At 44.7% G+C, this 18,163-nt stretch overlaps 1 protein-coding gene across 1 annotated transcript; it reads left to right on the forward strand.

The window, feature by feature from the left end:
• The first annotated feature begins 591 nt into the window (after window positions 1-591).
• Window positions 592-17,751, forward strand: LOC147638368 (sodium/proton antiporter 2-like). Its single transcript, XM_086798296.1, has 10 exons — window positions 592-971; window positions 8,766-8,930; window positions 9,048-9,176; window positions 9,338-9,514; window positions 13,368-13,474; window positions 15,997-16,117; window positions 16,451-16,512; window positions 16,607-16,903; window positions 17,010-17,304; window positions 17,394-17,751. The coding sequence occupies exons 1-10, from the start codon at window positions 684-686 to the stop codon at window positions 17,484-17,486; spliced, it is 1,734 nt and encodes a 577-aa protein (XP_086654422.1). The 5' UTR covers window positions 592-683; the 3' UTR covers window positions 17,487-17,751.
• The last annotated feature ends 412 nt before the right edge of the window (window positions 17,752-18,163 follow it).

Genomic DNA, 18,163 nt, shown 5'->3' on the forward strand with positions numbered 1-18,163 from the left:
TTATTCAAATAAAACTATAAGTCCTCTTTCTCTCTTTTTTTTTTTTGGATTGAACTTGAAAATTGTGTATCTACATCCGGCTTGTGTATAACTCGCACACACAAACCACCACCAGTTTAAGGGTCAAGGGGCAAGGGCTGTAGTCTAGTGGTTAAAGAGGCCGAGTGATATCCCAGAGGTACTAGGTTCGAGCCGCACTAGCTGCTCTGCAGAGCAGCTGATGGATGTGTACCATAAGCCCTCTTTCCCCTTCCCTCAAAAATGGATCATCACGAATCATGATAGATGCCAAATGGATCAATAGGCACGGCTTTCCGCCATAGTTTAGCAAGAATAAAGGAGCACATGTATTTGTATTCGTGGTAACTTGGCCAAGTATTTTATAATTGTGCCAAAATTGAGGGTAAGGATAATAGCCTGGTGTTTAGGACAGGGAGTGTTTTTCCTTCTCAAATAGAAAACTGTACAGCCACATACATACATGTGATAACCTTTTAACATTTAATGCACATAAAGGTCTCATGGTCCTAAAATATTTTGGAACATTTAATGCCGTACAAAGGTCTCATATGGCCCACTTGGGAACGCTTTATGGTGTCGTGTTTGCCTTCTGTAACCTGTGCGTGATACAAAAGCCTCTCCTCATTGCCATCATCATTGCCGAAATTTCTGAGAAGGCGGCCATGGTGATGGCATCTCCATGCCTGCAGCAGCAGAAGCTTTATCACTGTGTTTCGGAAAGATCTTTGCCCTCCTTTTTCCTTCTGGCCAGGCGAAGAAAATGCCTTACCTCTGAAGCTTGCAATCCGCCATTTCTTGGTGAACCTGATCGGGCTCGTTGGCGCAGAAGCTCTGCTGAAACCCTAACTCTCCATTGGCAGCCGCCCTCGAGCTCCCGCCTCTTCCATCCCTTGCTCGTGAGAGCTGCAGGTTCAACAGAGAGAGATGGTTCCCCCCCTCGCCTTTCCGAGGTTAGCTCCCTATGCATGCTTTTCATGCAAAGTGAGATCATTATACGTTGATCAAATTGCAGTGAATTTTGATGATTGCAATGTTTCATGCTACCAAAGTTTCGAAAGGATCACCCTTATATGCGTTTGCATGCATTGAAAGAACATAGCATTGAGTGTACAAGATTGCGGACTCAGGCTGGCTATTTTGATATACTTGCCCCTGGCCCTCATCCAGGCGGCTTGTCAGGGATGGAAAGGCAGTCTTCCTGTAGCCATTCTCAGGAATGGGGGGCCTGAGACCTGAAATAAGGAGGGGGAAGAGATGGGACACCCCGACGTGCTAACACATGGCCTTGCAGGTAGAAGACATGCAGAAGCATACATGAATAGCTTTCACCATGCACATGGATGATGATATGGGACCCAAATTAACTGTTGGGAATGGCAGTATGAAGCTCTAGGAGAACAGGGAACCATATGCTGGCAGGTCGTAGTAACATAGGCCAGCAACATGGTTGGATGGGTAGCTCATTAGAGGTTCAGAAATTGGGTCAGCTTGCATGTCGGTGCCTAGTAGCAGACAGAAAGGAAGGGGCTGTTACCTCAAGGACTCATATAAGCAGTCCGTCCAACCTAGACTGACTTGGACCTATCCTGGATCATGCTTCGAGTATAGGAAAGGGTGTGGGTTGTCTCAACGTTAGGGAAATTATGAGCTCATTTTGGGGCCCTCTAAGGAGTTTCATGCTCTTTCTCTCTCTAAAAAATGGAGTCACGGTGAAATTTGAGCACATCATTTTCAAATTTTTCGGAGTTAGTAGATTTAGAATGTACTCTTCAAGATCTTTCCAATAGTATATAATATGATGGGGTTCTAACATAGGATAGTGAAGCTTTCCAAAAAGTGGTTTCAAAAGTGATGATGTAGCATGCAACGTTACATTTTAGCATCTTAAATCTTGTTTGTGGTGTATCTCGAGTAGTACTACTTAAAAGTTGTTGGAGAAAGCTTTCCAAAAAGTGGTTTCAAAAGTGATGATGTAGCATGCAACGTTACATTTTAGCATCTTAAATCTTGTTTGTGGTGTATCTTAAGTATTACTACTTAAAAGTTGTTGGAGATTGTATATTTGAAATCTACTCATCATAAGCTTCTCAATGATACATCACATAGAGAGATTCTGACATAAGATTGATAAAGCTCACCATGGTCCCATTTTTTAGAGAGAGAAAGAGCATGAAACTCCTTAGAGGGTCCCAAAATGAGCTCACAATTTTCCTAATGATGAGATGTATGAATAGGATATGTCTAAGTGCTCGCGATAGCCTATGTCACACCAGCTTCTTGACTGCCCACCTGGACTCAATCTTACACTGTTCTATAAACATGATGGTTGAGCAGCTCACATGCCCACTCGACGTTCCTAGTGAACCGACAGTTGGATGGGAACAACTATGGCATTTGGAAGGTGATGATGAAGTCTATTTTGGAATCTTATGATTTGGCTGACTTCGTCACAGCTGGAGTTTCAAGACCAGATCCGACGGAGGAGGACGCTTGACTATCAATAAAAGAGCAGGAGGCCAAGGCACAGTTGTGGGATCGTGTTAATGCCCGTGTGCGCTCTTTTATCTTTCTTAACTGCACACCCCAAGTGATCAATCATATCAAACACATGATGCTGGCTCGAGGGATTTGGTAGCACTGGGCCTCTCTATACAATCGTGTATCACCCATGAAGAGAGTTCCACGTATGTGCTATCTAATTGCACCCTGTAAAGACTCTCGGGCTCGCAAGGCCCATACACAAAGGATCTGTGCTCTAGTTATAACTCCCCACACAGTAACATGGGCCAGAGCTGAGTGTTCTGCCAGATGAGGATGAACCCAAGTTGGTGGATGATGGAAGACTACAGGAGGTGCCGGTGTTGAAGTAGGTGGTTTGCACTAGTACAAAAGGGTTTCTTGTCAGAAACAGGTACAATAGCCTCTCAAGTTCAAGGGCTATCTGATCCAGCAGTGGAGGTTCTGAGGCTTTGACTGGCTAGCAGGCCGAAAGGCCGCAACAACAACAAGGGCAAATGGAAGTCTTCTTAGTCGAAGTCTTCTGAGAAGAAGCCCGACTCAGATCAAGATGCTTTGAAGGCCAAGCGGACCTGTAACCATTGTGGCCAGAAGGGTCACTATTGGAGAAAATGTCCTCAGCGGAGCACCGAGAAAGATGCAGATTCTTCAACTGCAACTACAAAGACTCTAGCTTTTGTGCACTTGGAGATTATGGACACTAGAGCTTCATCTTCTTCGAGCAGGGAGGCAGTTGGTCTCACCATTGGGGATACTTGGAAGTGAATTCTAGACAGTGGTGCTTCCAGACACATGACTCCTTCCCGAGAGTTGTTACAAGACCTTCGGAGGCAAACAGATCACATCTTTATTGGTGACAAGTCCACTATCCCACTATCCCGATTCACAGCGAGGGTAGGTTGGAGATCGTTCCCAATGGCAAAGGGGGGAATCATTCCTCCCTGGTTCTTTATGTCCCATCTCTTGGCTTTCATCTTTTGTTAGTGCATGAGGTTTGCAAGACTGGCATGCAGGTGGAGTTTGATGAGCATTCAGTTGCTATCAAGGACAAAGCAACAAGCCAGGTTGTTTGGGAAGGCAAAGTAGAGAATGGGATTTACAAACTCTTAGCACTGTCTTCTCTTACGAGTACTCAGCTCAGTGATTTGTGGCATTTTCGTTTTGGCCACTTGAATGTGGACGCACTATGGTAGGCTTTCCGGGACCAAATGTTGGATGGCTTGCCGGAAGTTGGCAGCAGGTAGAGACATTGCAGTTCTTGCATTCGTGGGAAGTGGCATAGGGAGTCTTTTCCGAAGCAGGCTACCAGGCGGGCTTCAAAACCATTGGAGTTGGTTCACACTGACTTATGTGGGTCCATGCAGACCCCATCTTTGGGAGGAGCCTTGTATTTCATGTTGATTGTGGATGATTGTAGCAGGTTCACATGGGTGTACTTTCTGCCACATAAGGACCAAGCCTTTGCTCGGTTCAAGGATTGGTATGCTTTGCTGGAAAAGGAGTCGGGATTGCAGGTGAAGATTGTTCGGGTTGACAAAGGAGGGGAGTTCTCTTCCAATGCTTTTGTGCAGTTTTTTGCGGAGAATGGCATCAAGTGGGAGCTGGCCAATACTGGGTCCCCTTCACAGAGAATGGAGTGGTTGAGCGAAAGAACCAGACTGTGGTGGAGATGGTAGTTGGAGCATCGCAACCTTCCTCGTCCACTTTGGGGAGAGGCTGTGGCTACAGCTGTCCATATCCTCAAGCTCACTGTGCCTGGATTTCTGTCTAAAGAGACACCCGGGAGATGGGGTGGCACATGCGTTGTTAGTGTGTGCTGCCTAGTGCGTCGAGTAGGGGCAGACGTGGTCATCGACGAGGACCTCAATCTTGGGTCGGAAGAAACTCCTGATGGAGGGCTGTAATGTATCTGAGGTCTGCCTCTGCCCTCCATAGCTGATCTCTGTGGCGGTGTAGCTCAATCAGGTAGAGTCCTAGGAATCGTTGGTCTGGGAAATCAGTGACCCAAGCCAGTGGCCTGACTCCCTGCCTAAAGAGGCAATGAAACGTCCCTCATATCTCGTAGTACACAGGGCATCTGGAAAGATAGTGCTCCTCTGTCTCAACCTCTAGTGAACAGAATTGGAAAATGCTACTCTCTAGCAATGCCCTGTGTGCGTCCTAAGGCAATGTGAAGAGACTCTGATCTGGTCAATCGCAATTTTCAGGGCATGTGATGTTTGTCTATGAAGATAGTCAAGCTTCTGAATGAAACCATCCTCTGTACGCCTCATAAAGTGGTCCTAGTAAAACTGCATCTTCATAGGAAGATGTAATGGATCCAGCCATGTGACATGGGTCTTGAGTCAGATGAGGTTGGCTGAGATAAGTCAGCTGATGTTCTGGCAGGTGAGAGATAATAGTCATGCATCCAAACTGTAGTGGAATGGGGGCAGGCAGGCAGCCGATCCATATGAAGCCCATGTGAGCGGAACCAGTGTGTAACCTTGGCATACCAAACCCTAACCCATCTCATCTCAGCTAGTCGCCTAGACGAGTCTAGTGCTAGCTGAGCGGGCCTGCCTATGTTGAAGCATAGATGCAGTATTTGACGGTCATTGTTTGGAAGAGGGCATCAACTACCAAGGGGGGGTGCTCCAAACTCTGCAAGAATGGAGTGGGACACCGAAGCTGGACAAATTTTGGGCAACAGGTGGATGGCTGGGCGAGCTGGACAGCTGCTGGGTGGACGGTTGGGGCGTACTGTTGCTTGTGCCTGGTCAATACTGAGCTGGAACAGAGGTGCAGTTGGAGCATGCAATGAGCTGGACAAGCTGCTGGATGACTATTGTGTGCTCTAAGGCTCTACCTTAAAACCCCCCAGGCTGGGCATTAGGGCTACACGCAGGGGGGAGTGGCAAGAACAGAAAAGGACAGAGAGAGAGAGAGAGAGAGACCCACCCAATTAGGGCTATGCCCAGAAGGGAGTGGCAAGATCGGAAAAGGGGAGAGAGAGACATATTAACGTCTGCAACAAAAGACCCAAAGCATGTATGAGACCAAAAAGTGCTACATATGATCCATGTGTAGAGACTGGATGTCACAACACAAAAAAGAAAGACAGGGCATACGTACTAACAATGTCCATATGTGTACAATGTAATAATAGACATGGAGAGCTCAAATGTCCCTGGCAGAGTAGAGCGCCGAGATGTCCACTGAAGGTAGTCATGGTAGCCAGGAGAGAGAGAGAGAGAGAGAGAGAGAGAATGAACTGATCTGTAAAGAGAGAGAGAGAGATTACAGGACTCAATGAGTGCTTTGATTGATGTTGTAAAGCTTACACCAAGTACATGCCTTCTGTCGGTTTAGAACCTTATCTTTTGACCCTTACATATCACACTCACATATAAGCACATGACACATGGCATACACTAATCTTATCTAGTTATAATGGGTGTTCACACCTAAGCAGGTGTTCACACGCTTATACATGAATAAGGTCTTACACACACATAAGGTGGACACACATATACTTAGCCCTTTTGGGATCAGTTCACACACGGACAGAAGTGGGTACATAGGTGGATACATATACACGAGTACACACGTGAAGGATACACGCACACGAGGCTCCAAATACCCAACATTCACTTCCCATGACAGTGCCTCCTGAAGGTGTCGTAGGTTGTCTTGAACTGAAGCTGACGGGTGGAAGGTCTAAATCTTTGAGGGCGAGGGTGTCTAGCTCTCTGGTTGAAGGTTGCCCGATTTCTGATGACTCCGTGAGTGCTAGTAGCCAAAACCTCCTGGGATTGATCATGGGGAGGACCAATCTGCCGAGTGTGTCCCAACTTCCAAGCATCTCAGATAACTGTAGTGCTGCATCACCCGAGCAAGAGTGCCAAATCCCAAAAAAGAAAAAGACAGGGCATCCGTACTAAGCATGTCTCTATGTGTACAATGTAATAATAGACATGGAGAGCTCAAATGTCCGTGGTAGAGTAGAGCATCGAGATGTCCACTGAAAGTAGTCATGGTAGCCAGGAGAGGTGGCTGCGAGAGAGAGAGAGAGAGAGAGAGAGAGAGAGAGAGAGAGAGAAGGAAAGAAAGATATATTAAGCGTCTACTAAAGACCCAATGGGCCTATGAGACCAAAGTGGCATAATAATGTCCATGGCATATCTCATCATGGAATGGAAAATAAAACAGAATGAAAAGCTATCTCACTGGGGTGATACAAAACTGTCCATGAGAGGTCCAGATTTTTTGAAAATTTTAAATTAAGATTTTGAGGGACCAATAAGATTCATCCAAATGTGTGGAGGAGATAAATAGAAGAAATAAAGAAAATCTCCCCAAAATGAGTAAATACTCACATAAGATAAAGAGTGGACTAAGGACCAAAGGAAATACTAAAAAAATGAATTTTTGACACCTCGGAGTGGGGATTCCCCCTCATGAAGGAGGCGCCTATTTCACATGTGTAGTGGAGTTTTAAATTCCCAAAAATTGAGATATTTCATCTCTCCTCTCTCCTAATTCAAGTCTAGTTCCAAAAAGTAAGCTAAACTGACTCAAAAATGGTCAAAAATTGACCAAACTGATCTGAAAAATTCTAGAATCAATTTGCTTAGTTAGAAGCTCACTTTTTTCTATAAATAGAAGCCTCCCCTTTTGTTGAAGCTTAATAGTGTTTTATGCACTATTACTCTACTCCTCCCCAGAGCCAAAAACTGTGAACTCATTAATAATTCATTAGTTTTTGACCATTCCCTCTTCTAAAGAATTGGTGGCCACTCTTGTTGCAAACAAGAGTAGATCCCTCAAACCATCAAGCCAAAGGAAAGCTCCCAAAAATTCATGTAAGTTAGAAATCTTACTTTTTTTTAATTCTTTTAATGGTTTTTTAATTTTTGTTATCTTTAAAATGATAAATTGATGCTATGCCTTGTTGGAAAGGCTTTCCCCCTCTCTCATTCTAAAAATTAGCCTTTCTTTATCCTAGATAAGTAATCTAATTGTTGGAATTAAACTTTTCATATTGTTTCTCTTTTAAAAGTGGAATTTGATTAGTTTAGAATGCTTTAAACCATTTGGGAATAATTTTTAAGTAATTTAAAGTTAGGAAAATTTGAAAAATGATCAGCCATACAAAGAAGGTTTTGGCAAAATTTTCTTAAATTTTGTGAAATAAGTTTTATCTTTTATTACTTAAAAAGAGTAATCCCCATCGATTGTGTATTCTAAAAGTGTTATTTTCATGACACATGGCATACACTAATCTTATCTAGTTATAATGGGTGCCCAATATCCACTTCCCATGACGATGCCTCCTGAAGGTGTCGTAGGTTGTCTTGAACTGAAGCTGACAGGTGGAAGGTCTAAATCTCTAAGGGCGAGGGTGTCTAGCTCTCTGGTGGAAGGCTGCCTAATCTCTAATGACTCCATGAGTGCTAGTAGCCAAAACCTCCTGGGATCGATCATGGGGAGGACCAATCTGCCGAGTGTGTCCCAAGCATCTCTGATAATTGTAGTGCTGCATCACCCGAGCAAGAGGGCCAAATCCCAAAAAAGAAAAAGACGGGGCATATGCACTAAGCATGTCCCTATGTCGCCTCCTGAAGGTGTCATAGGTTGTCTTGAACTGAGCTGATGGGTGGAAGGTCTAAATCTCTGAGGGTGAGGGTGTCTAGCTCTCTAGTGAAAGGGTGCCCGATCTCTGTTGACTCCGTGAGTGCTAGTAGCCAAAACTTCTTGGGATTGATCATGGGGAGGACCAATCTGCCGAGTGTGTCCCAAGCATCTCTGATAACTGTAGTGCTGCATCACCCGAGCAAGAGGGCCAAATCCATCTCCCCCGTATCCCTTAATACAGTGGGCATCTAAACAAGTGATCTTCCTGACTTTTATCTCTCCGCCCTATCTCTAGCCTGAGTCGGTGTGAAGATACCCTCATCTGGCCAATAGCAAGCTGCAATCCTCATGGCATGTGACGTGTGTCTGTAAAGGTACCCAGGCTTCTCAATGAGGCTATCTGCTCTGACCTGCAAGAAGTGCTCTCTGTAGAAGGCCAGCTTCGTGGGAAGCTCAGTGGGTATCAGCCATGTCCGACTGGAGAGAGAGAGAGAGAGAGAGAGAGAGGGCTTAACCAGCATTCCATTTGCTTGCCATACTTTACTAGGATTGATTTTCTGGTTCTAGCAATATGTATTTTATGTCTTACTATTTTGTGTATTTTTATCCAGGACCTTGGTTCTTCTGATGTCTGTGATCCATTGTGCTCTGTGGATGAGATTGATCATGAAGTAAATTATAAGCCCAAAACTGATTTGCTGAAGACTGTGGCAGTCAGTGCCAGTGTTCTGGCAGGAGCTGCAATCATAAATCATTCGTGGGTGGCGGAGAACCAGGTCTTGGAATGTTGTGTTTGCTTTTTGGAATTCTAACACGTTAAGTTAGCTTTTACAGATCGTCTACCTTTGCTCCAAACATTTCGAGCTTGTATGTTATGTGATGACTCAATGCAGGACCTGGCCATGGTATTGGTGTTTATACTGGGCTATGCTGGTGTTGTCTTTGAAGAATCTCTTGCCTTCAATAAGAGTGGATTGGGGCTTTTAATGGCTGTCACTCTGTGGGTCATTCACAGTGCTGGGGTAAGCATACTTGTCTGCTTTTGCTGCTGAACCATCCTTTGTTTATCTTATATGTAACCATATGTGCATACACGTGTGCGCGCGTGTGGTGTTGATGCATGCATGTGTGTATGCCATTCACCTGACTTTCTCGAAATTGACTGTTATGTTCATCTTTGCAGGCTTCAAGTGCTGATGAGACTGTTACTCAACTGACAGAATCATCGGCGGAAGTAAGCGAAATAGTGTTTTTCTTGCTGGGTGCAATGACAATAGTGGAGATAATAGACGCGCACCAAGGTTTCAAGCTCATCACCAACTCCATCTCTACTCGAAAACCTCGAAGCCTATTGTGGGTGGTATGGTGTGCATTCTTTTCTTTCAAGGTTTAGCATATGCATGTGGTGTACCATGTTCCTATGGTATTCCTTGATTTGGTGGCATCTATCAAATTTTCAGCATGTTATTGAAACCTAACCAAGCTCCACACAGTTCCCCATTTTTTAAAGATAATATAATTGGTATGCTGTTGCAGCACAGCACCGATCCTGCCTCCACTTGCATCACAATTCACCGCGAAAGGCAGCACTGCCTGCTGCTTCTCAAAGTATGCTTGTTCTATTGGTTGACCCCGGCTCGAAAAACAAAAACAAAAACTTATTCTATTGGTATCCAACAGAACACTCTGACTTCCTTGGTTGCATCAACGAAAGGGTTCATCTCCTCGTGCACAATGCTTCATAAACCTGCAGTATAACACTGTCATTCCCAAGAAGCTCTAACGCTTGTGCATACCCATGAGCTATTTTTTAGGCTCACCAATGGGTCTGCATTTTGGGATGACCAGGGCAGAAAGGTGGTTTTTTTAATCAATTTGGGGGGGGGGGGGGGGGGGGGGAGGGGGGCGGGTGTTGTAGCCCTATGATAGATCTGTTATGGTTTCCTGCTGTTCCCATGTGTTTGTAGAGTGATCAGCACCTGGATCTGTCCTTAGTGCTGTCCATACCACAGCCAACAGCTGTGCTTGCTTTATGTAGCTGTCCATACAACAAATCTCATGTGCACATGTTTCCTTCAGTAATGATGGGGGTCTTGTGTACTGAATGTTGATGCTGGATTCTGGTACCTCTTTGGAATCTCAGGAGGTACCATGGTCTTGTGCTTTGGCATCCACCAAAGTGTAGCTTGGAGCTGATCAGGTGGGTGACAAAGCTATTGGGAGTGAGAGTGTCGGAATGTTCCCAAGTCTCTTTGGTCAGTGGGTCTTCTTTTTCTTTCTTCTAGCTTTCAGGCACTTACGTGGTACTGTCTGTGCATGATCGTGAGAAATCTCATTCACATGGTTGGTCCCAACTATATCAACAATAACAGGAAGAGTCACATTGTTAGGACTACTGGACTGTGGACTAGAGATGATAGTTTGTAAAGCTACATTCTTCTTGGATGACGATCAATGTTGGTAATGTCTTTTTGATCCACAAAAACGTATGATCTGAGTCAACCTGTCAACCTGTGGTTTGTATTGTCTAAACCATTTTACACTCAAAATTACGTCTGCACCAATCAACCATGTGACTTAGAAATGGCATGTAAACTCCATCTGAGAGAATACCAGTGTTGCATTCTGTGGAACACCCGTTATGCCCTTTGTGGCATTCTTGTCTGGGGTTAGTTTGGGTGCAGGTGTGGAAGTTGTGGAAGTTGTGGAAGTAGTAGCGTTGGCTGGCTGCCCTGGGGTTGCCCACGAGGTCTGCCCTTCATTCCCAATATTATGGGCATTGGGAGGGTGGGGTTGAGTGGTCTTGGGCTTCTGTTATTGTACTTCATTTCTACATTTTGTGCAAGCAAGATCAGGTGGTCTGAATTTTTCCAACACTTCACTCTTCTCTTTCAGAAAGTATATCCATGTCATCCTGCTGAAATCATCTATGAATGTAACATAGTATAAACTGCCTTTGATAGATGGGTTTTGTGCAGGACCCCATACATCACTGTGTACTATCTGAAGTGGCCTATTACTCATATTTCCTTCTCTAGGAAACCTCAATCTTGCCTGCTTCCCAAACTGACAGGCTTCACAAACATGCATATGTCCATCATATTTGAACCTAGGCAATCCATTGACAATGCCTCTTGTTTGCATGTTCTTTAATCTCTGTATGAAGTAGGTTCAAACATCTATACATCCAAGTGGATATTAGCTCATACAAGAATACCCCTTTCTTGTCACCATCGAATAGGAGCGCTCTCATTGTAACCATAAGAGCACAAGGCTTCTTTCATACCCATCTAGCATCCAGACCTTTGCTTGATATCTAGTGATGAAATCTTCCACCCCTTCCATGATATCTAGTCTCCCTCAAAGAGGGGCCAGCAATGGAGTCGTCTGCAGAAGGTTTGTAAACATTTGTCTAATCTATTTCTCAAGATTTTATAAGAAAGATCTCGCATTATTGAAGGATTGTCTGACGATATTGCCGACCCTGTCCTCAAGCTAATTAGGAGGGGATGTCATGTGCATCCCACACAAGTGCAAGGCCCTAAGGCTGGACACCAAGTGTTTCCACCAAGGGTACCCAGCATGCAAAAGTGAACGGGAACTCCCAAGTGCTCCTAGTACCGCATTTTCTCCCCACCCCACGGTGGGTACTACCTCGCCAGCAGCTGCTAAAATATCTCCTTCCACACATCAGGATATTCCCCTCATCTCGCCCGGTTTCCATTCCTATGGTCGGCCCCTCTTTGGCAGGAGGGCCAGCAGTCGGTACCACACAACCGCACACCTCTCATGGTCTTTCCTCTCCCACAACGCCTGCCTGCTCTTCAGAGATTTTTGAGTTTCCAGATTCCCTGCTCTCTTGTGGTCCACATGACAACATTTGTGTTGAGGATCTCCCATTCACCAGGTTTTGTGACCCACCGGAGCGGCTTCCATTACCTCAACCCTGCGGTGCCCACTGTATTGTCCGCAGCCTGGACAGTCTCTGTGTGGACCTCCGCCTTTATGGCGGTCCTTCAGCTCCATGACACTGCAATATTTAATTTTTAGCCCTTCATAGTTATCTTTCATTGTATCTTTTAGGCCTCTGCACTTCAAAAGTTTTATATCTCATTGTATATATTATGCCACACATCACAAACAGTTGGTTTTATAAGCATTCAGTTTCTGTCTGTCAATGTGCTTCTTCTTGTTCTTGGATTCACAAGAGAATCGACAACACTCTAGTGCTGGGTGTCCTGTAGCCACCAAGGGTGCCCAGCATGCGAAAGTCAACGGGAACTCCCAAGTCTAGTGGGAACTCCCAAGTGTCTATTAGGAATTCCCAAGAGACATTGGGTGGACCCAAAAGGAATCAATTATACAGGCTGTCATCCAATGGCTACTTCAGTGGCGCGCATCAACATTGAATTGAGGAATCCACTGCTAGTCACTATTGGCGGTGCTCACCTGCTGGACTCTCCAGGCTTACAAAAGGACCCTCCACAGAGGGAGCGGATGATCTTGGCTAATCTTGCATTTCTCTGATTTGAGCACTTGTAGCAGTTGGTGTACTAGGTGGTGTCTTCTCATTTGTCTTCTAAAGAGTCTTTGTCGGACTATCTCACTGTGACCATTACTGAGTGTGCACGATGCAGTCAGTAGTCTTGTAACAGTGTTGAGAGGTTAATGGTTGAGGCCTGAGTCTTGTGTGTTAACTTGTCTGTAATGTTCATGGAATGAGAGAGCTTTAAGTGTGTTCAACCATGTGAGCTTCCACCCTGTGCCCCCCTACCGTCCGTGTTTAGAATTGCTTCTTTCCCCTTAGTAAAAGGTTCCATAAGTTTCCGCATGTAACACCAAGATAGCCAGACTACCCATGATGGTCAACCAAGAGTCCATGGCAAGGCCACTAGAAGCTGCCAATCATGGAGATAGTGTGACCTCATGGGGCAGAAGTTTCTCTAGAGGTGTCTTTAATAGGCAAGAATGTCTTGTCATGCCATACATTTGTACATTTTCTGAAGTACTGCTTCATTAGGTTTGGGCAAGTTGCTTATTTAGAAAAAAGAGTTGCCTTTGAAATGTGTCTCTGAATTGTGTGCATTGGTAATAGAGCATTAGTCCGTGCTTGGGAATGTTGTTAACTTAGCCACTAAACCTTTTCAAAATGAATTGCCGTGTAAGCATATATTGAAGTGGTTAAGATAGTATGACAGATTCATCTTGTGCAGATAGGAATTGTGACTTTTCTTTTGAGTTCTATCCTTGACAATTTGACGACGACAATTGTGATGGTATCGCTTCTTCGAAAACTTGTCCCTGACAGAGAGTTGAGAAAGTATGTATGATCTCTCTCTCTCTCTCTCTCTCTCTCTCTCTCTCTCTCTCTCTCTAGATTTACAGAGGTGTATACGTTTAATGCATTGTGTAATAACCTTAATCAAATTTTATCAATGTGAGTGTTCACATAGTTGATAAATTCCGGATACTATGGGCCCATCCTTTCATTTTTATAGGTATCTTAATTTTCATGGAAATACAGATAAGGGATATAGAACTTTCCAACTAAGTGACAGAAACAGTTCTCATCATTTACAATGCAAAACTGGGCAATGGCACACCAAATTTGAGTATGGAATACTGAGCAGCACACTCTTTAGGAATTCCCAGCCTTGTGGTTGCTTAAAAAGGGTGACATCCTTGAGTAGTGCGACAACATCCACACTTTCATCTCACAAGATAGGAAGACCATAGGCATTCTTACCTTCATTAAGGTGTTCTGTTATTGAGAAGCACTTGGTGGACCAACCGCATCCACACTTTAGACACCAGCTTTTTTTCTCTTTTACATCTAATCATGTATTTGTGGATTGGGCCTCATCAGAAGTATTTGGCCTCCAAAGACCCCTGACCCCCCCTCTCTCTCTCGGGTTTTGGCCCATTATCCAGGATCATGGACTTTCCGGACCAGTGCTGCCTGGGACTCTTCCTATTGGAGCTTCGTAGACACAGAGATACACTCCTAAGAAAGAGAGTGTTGGCCACAGCCACCACCCCTCCTTGCCAGCCAACCACCATTACCAGTTTCTTCCGGGCCCAAGGAGAGGATATCGGCATAATGGAGCCCGTGGGTGGTCCACGACAGGATACCTCAGCTCCGCCCCGTCCTCGAGGAGTCACTTTGGAACGGGCTTGCGTGCTTTGATGTACCCAGCGACCCCAGCCCAACACCAACCACAATCCTCCCATCAGCTCCAGATCCAGGACATGCTCCACTGCCATCACACCACCTTCCCATGTACCGTGATAGAAGGGGACCTCTCGGCCATACTCAGTAACCCATTTTCATGTACTTCATGATGAGAGTCTCTTGTACTAGTTTTTATACCCCATGTACTTACCCGTAATTGCATAATTGGGATATTCATCTAATAACACCGATACTGCATCTTCCTTGAGATTGATTTAGTGTTGTGAATCTACCTGAACTGACTTGGACCATCATCACATCGTGTTCATCTCCAAGACTCATATCTTCCAACCAGGTTGAGGAGCTAAGTGGAAACATAAGTTGAAGGGGGTTGGCAAGGAGGTAGAAGAGATGGAAGGGATGAAGCCAAAAGCAAGGACGGAAGTGCCAATGAGGTGGTAGTTCGAGCGGTTAAGTGTTTGCCTAGGACCGAGAGGTCTTGGGTTCAAACCCTGCTTGGACCCCTCGGCGGCATCTTCCTCCAAAGCCTCATCGTCGCGACGTCTTCATGGTCTGACCCCTTCCCTCCCGGAGGACTCCCGTGTAGCCGCTCCGCTCTCCGTGGTCGAGTGCAGCCGTCCCTCTCTTCTGAGGGCCACGTGGATGAACTTTGTAGCTCTCGTCACCAGCTTTGGCTGGGACGATGAGCGAGTTGTAACGTTAACTAATAGTAGGACCTTTCTCCCAAAAAAAAAAAAAAGCAAGGACGGAAGTGGACTCTAGCTAGAAGGATGGAGTTAATGGGGATTAGATGCTATGGGGCAAAGAGGATAAACGTCAGGATGTTGCTGGACAAGGTGTGGATATTGTGGTCCTCGTACATGAACGACAAACAGTGAGGCAACCTGGAAGAGCATAGAGAGACTCCAGGTGATGATGCTCTCACGCATGATGAGGAGTAAGCCATCTAAGCCACATGAGATTGTGCTAGCAGAGTTTGGAGCTGCTTGTTTGGTCATAGATGCCTGTCACTTATATTCATCATGTACATACACTTGACAGTGAGTGCCTCCTGAGATTGGTCTTTGAGTTTTTGATACAGCTACATTGGGATGGACTTGGCAAATTGTGATACTCTTAGGTGTTTGATTGGTTTGACAGGTACAGCCTTGAGATGGACCACCTTCCTCCCTTCCAGTATAGCTTGGATTCTCCATTTTTGGATCTCTCACGGCAAGAGTTCAATTGTCTCATTTGGCTAGACCTGCTAGGGATCCACACAAGCTGGACATGGGTGTCCCCATCAGTGCTCACCACGAAACCTCAGTTTTACACAGCATTGTTCTGAGACTTCTGAGGATGGGTTCATTGAGGGCCTAGGGTACTTACAGATGCACATGTTGCATGCCATGCGGATGGCGGTTGGTGAGCTGAGGGTATCTTTTCATCGAGTCTGGCAGATAAACCCTAAATCCTTGCTGTCTCTTGGTAGATGTTTTCATAGATTTCTCTTGAATGTTCTCGTCATATGACAACTCCTACATCTTGAATTATTTTCATGGCACAATTGCGAATATTAGAAGCTTGCTTTTTTGTAGAGCTTGTTCTCCACGTTAATAGAATCCAGTTTTATGGCACTGAACTGACTCCATCATAATGGTGACACATAGATTTTTTGGAGCAGTCGTTGTCATTGCTGCAAATGCTGGTGGGGCCTGGACTCCTATAGGAGATGTCACGACCACAATGCTATGGATTCATGGACAGATCTCAACTGTCAAAACTATGCAGGTTAAATTTGACCTGTATTCTCTGCAGTGAGCTGCTTCAAGAAATACTCGTATGATACATGAGACACACACACACACACACACACACACACACACACACACACACAGAGATTGACAAGCACTTACAAGAGAGAATAGTTGGCCATGAAAGAGCAGTTAGCATTGTGAAGATAACAGGGATTGCATGCTGAGGAAGAGGACATGTCACACCGAGGCGCATCATCATGCATTTGAAAAAGGAGCATGGGTAGGACACAAAATGGAGTAGAGCATCTGCAGACATAATAGAGAATTTAGATAGAGTTTCAGCTAACATACATCATGCTGATGGCAGGGCTTATTTCTCCCCTCAGCTGTTTCATTGGTAGTTCCATTGGCTTTGATGTCATTTAGCCGGTGAGTGGTCTTGATCATTCTAAAACTTTGTTCAGAAATAGTTTCTGCTTATTGAGGGTAACTGTATATAACGGATGTTGTCAAACTTGTGCAGTGAAATTAATGAAGAAGAGCTGCAGCCCATGTTGTCATCAGAGGAGATGGCTCCCAGGGGGCAGCTTGTCTTGGCTGTCGGTCTTGGGGCATTGCTGTTTGTGCCTGTTTTCAAAGCTTTAACCGGTCTTCCTCCATACCTTGGAATGCTCTTTGGTCTCGGGGTTCTTTGGATACTGACAGATGCAATCCATTACGGTGACTCAGAGCGCCAAAAACTCAAAGTACCTCAAGCTCTTTCTCGGATAGATACACAGGGTGTCCTGTTTTTCCTCGGAATTCTTCTCTCTGTTGAAAGGTTGGTGAACTACCTACTTCTTGGAACCCACAAAGACCCGTTATGCACGTGTGAGTGCTTCTTTTTCATGTAGATGTTTCTGACGCGGTGTGGTTGTTACCGACAGTTTACAGGCAGCTGGAGTGCTCCGAGAGCTAGCAAATTATTTGAATACACATATACCAAGCGTGGAGCTTATTGCAAGTTCTATTGGCCTTGTTTCTGCAGTTATAGACAATGTTCCATTAGTAGCAGCATCCATGGGGATGTATGACATGTCAGACTGGCCCATGGATTCCAAACTCTGGCAACTTATAGCTTACTGTGCTGGCACTGGAGGTTCCATCCTAATCATCGGATCTGCTGCAGGGGTTGCCTTTATGGGCATGGAGAGAGCTGATTTCTTTTGGTACCTCAAGAAGGTAAAACTCACCTAAAATAACAGCATTATATGCAGATTTTAAACATGGATTAATGTTAATGTACCCTTCTTGAGCTATATGCTATGCAGGTTAGTGGGTTCGCACTTGCAGGCTATGCAGCAGGAGTGATGACCTATCTGGCAGCCTCTCACATACATCTCGCTTTTCTACCAGGATCATAGTTTGTGGTTTTGTACTAGAATGCGGTCAACATCTCTCTCCACACTTCGATCTTCAATCATGGAACTTACAAGTATGTAACATAATCTCCACAGTTAATTTACACCAAATCTAATCTCTTCTCCAACACACGGGTCATCACTTGAAGTCTTAAGAGTTTTTTATATTTTTAGTAGAGAAGTGTTTTCTCCTCACGAGAAAGATTTTTAACATGATAGATAGCTTGGAAATTTTTAAGCATTAATAAAAGCCTTAGGGTTTTGGTCTTGTAGTAACACACTAAGAATGTATTAGGCATCTTAACCTTCAAGCGAATTGGTCCCCAAAATGCCATGCACATTGATGGAAGACATGTTGATTTGGGTGTTATCATTGAAGTGTGACATGTGGCATATATGTGCACGTGTGCATGGCTTGTGAATGATTCTTAGGTCAACTTTGCATATGGTAAAGTGGCTTGTTAACTATAAATAGCACTTGACTTCGTTGGCAGTTATTTCTCTCTCATGTCCTTGAAAAAGAAAAGTTTGCATCCAAGAAAGGCATGTATTAAGCTGATGTTTTCAAATGTGCCATTCTTGTTATAATCAATTGAGAGGGATCACTTGAGGTACATGGATAGCAATATACCTTGCCTTGAGGATACACAACATTTTAATTACAACACGAAGGGCTGTTC

The sequence above is a fragment of the Cibotium barometz genome, chromosome 5, assembly GCF_041138505.1.
Source record: "Cibotium barometz isolate CiBa-2024 chromosome 5, ASM4113850v1, whole genome shotgun sequence".
In the NCBI taxonomy this organism is placed as follows: domain Eukaryota; kingdom Viridiplantae; phylum Streptophyta; class Polypodiopsida; order Cyatheales; family Cibotiaceae; genus Cibotium; species Cibotium barometz.

Excerpts from the sequence above, each read along its gene's own strand:
- LOC147638368 (XM_086798296.1), top strand. The coding sequence starts at position 684 with ATGGTGATGGCATCTCCATGCCTGCAGCAGCAGAAGCTTTATCACTGT. Across the intron at positions 972-8,765 it reads CCCCCCCTCGCCTTTCCGAG|GACCTTGGTTCTTCTGATGT; the intron begins GTTAGCTCCCTA and ends ATTTTTATCCAG. Across the intron at positions 9,515-13,367 it reads CTCGAAGCCTATTGTGGGTG|ATAGGAATTGTGACTTTTCT; the intron begins GTATGGTGTGCA and ends CATCTTGTGCAG.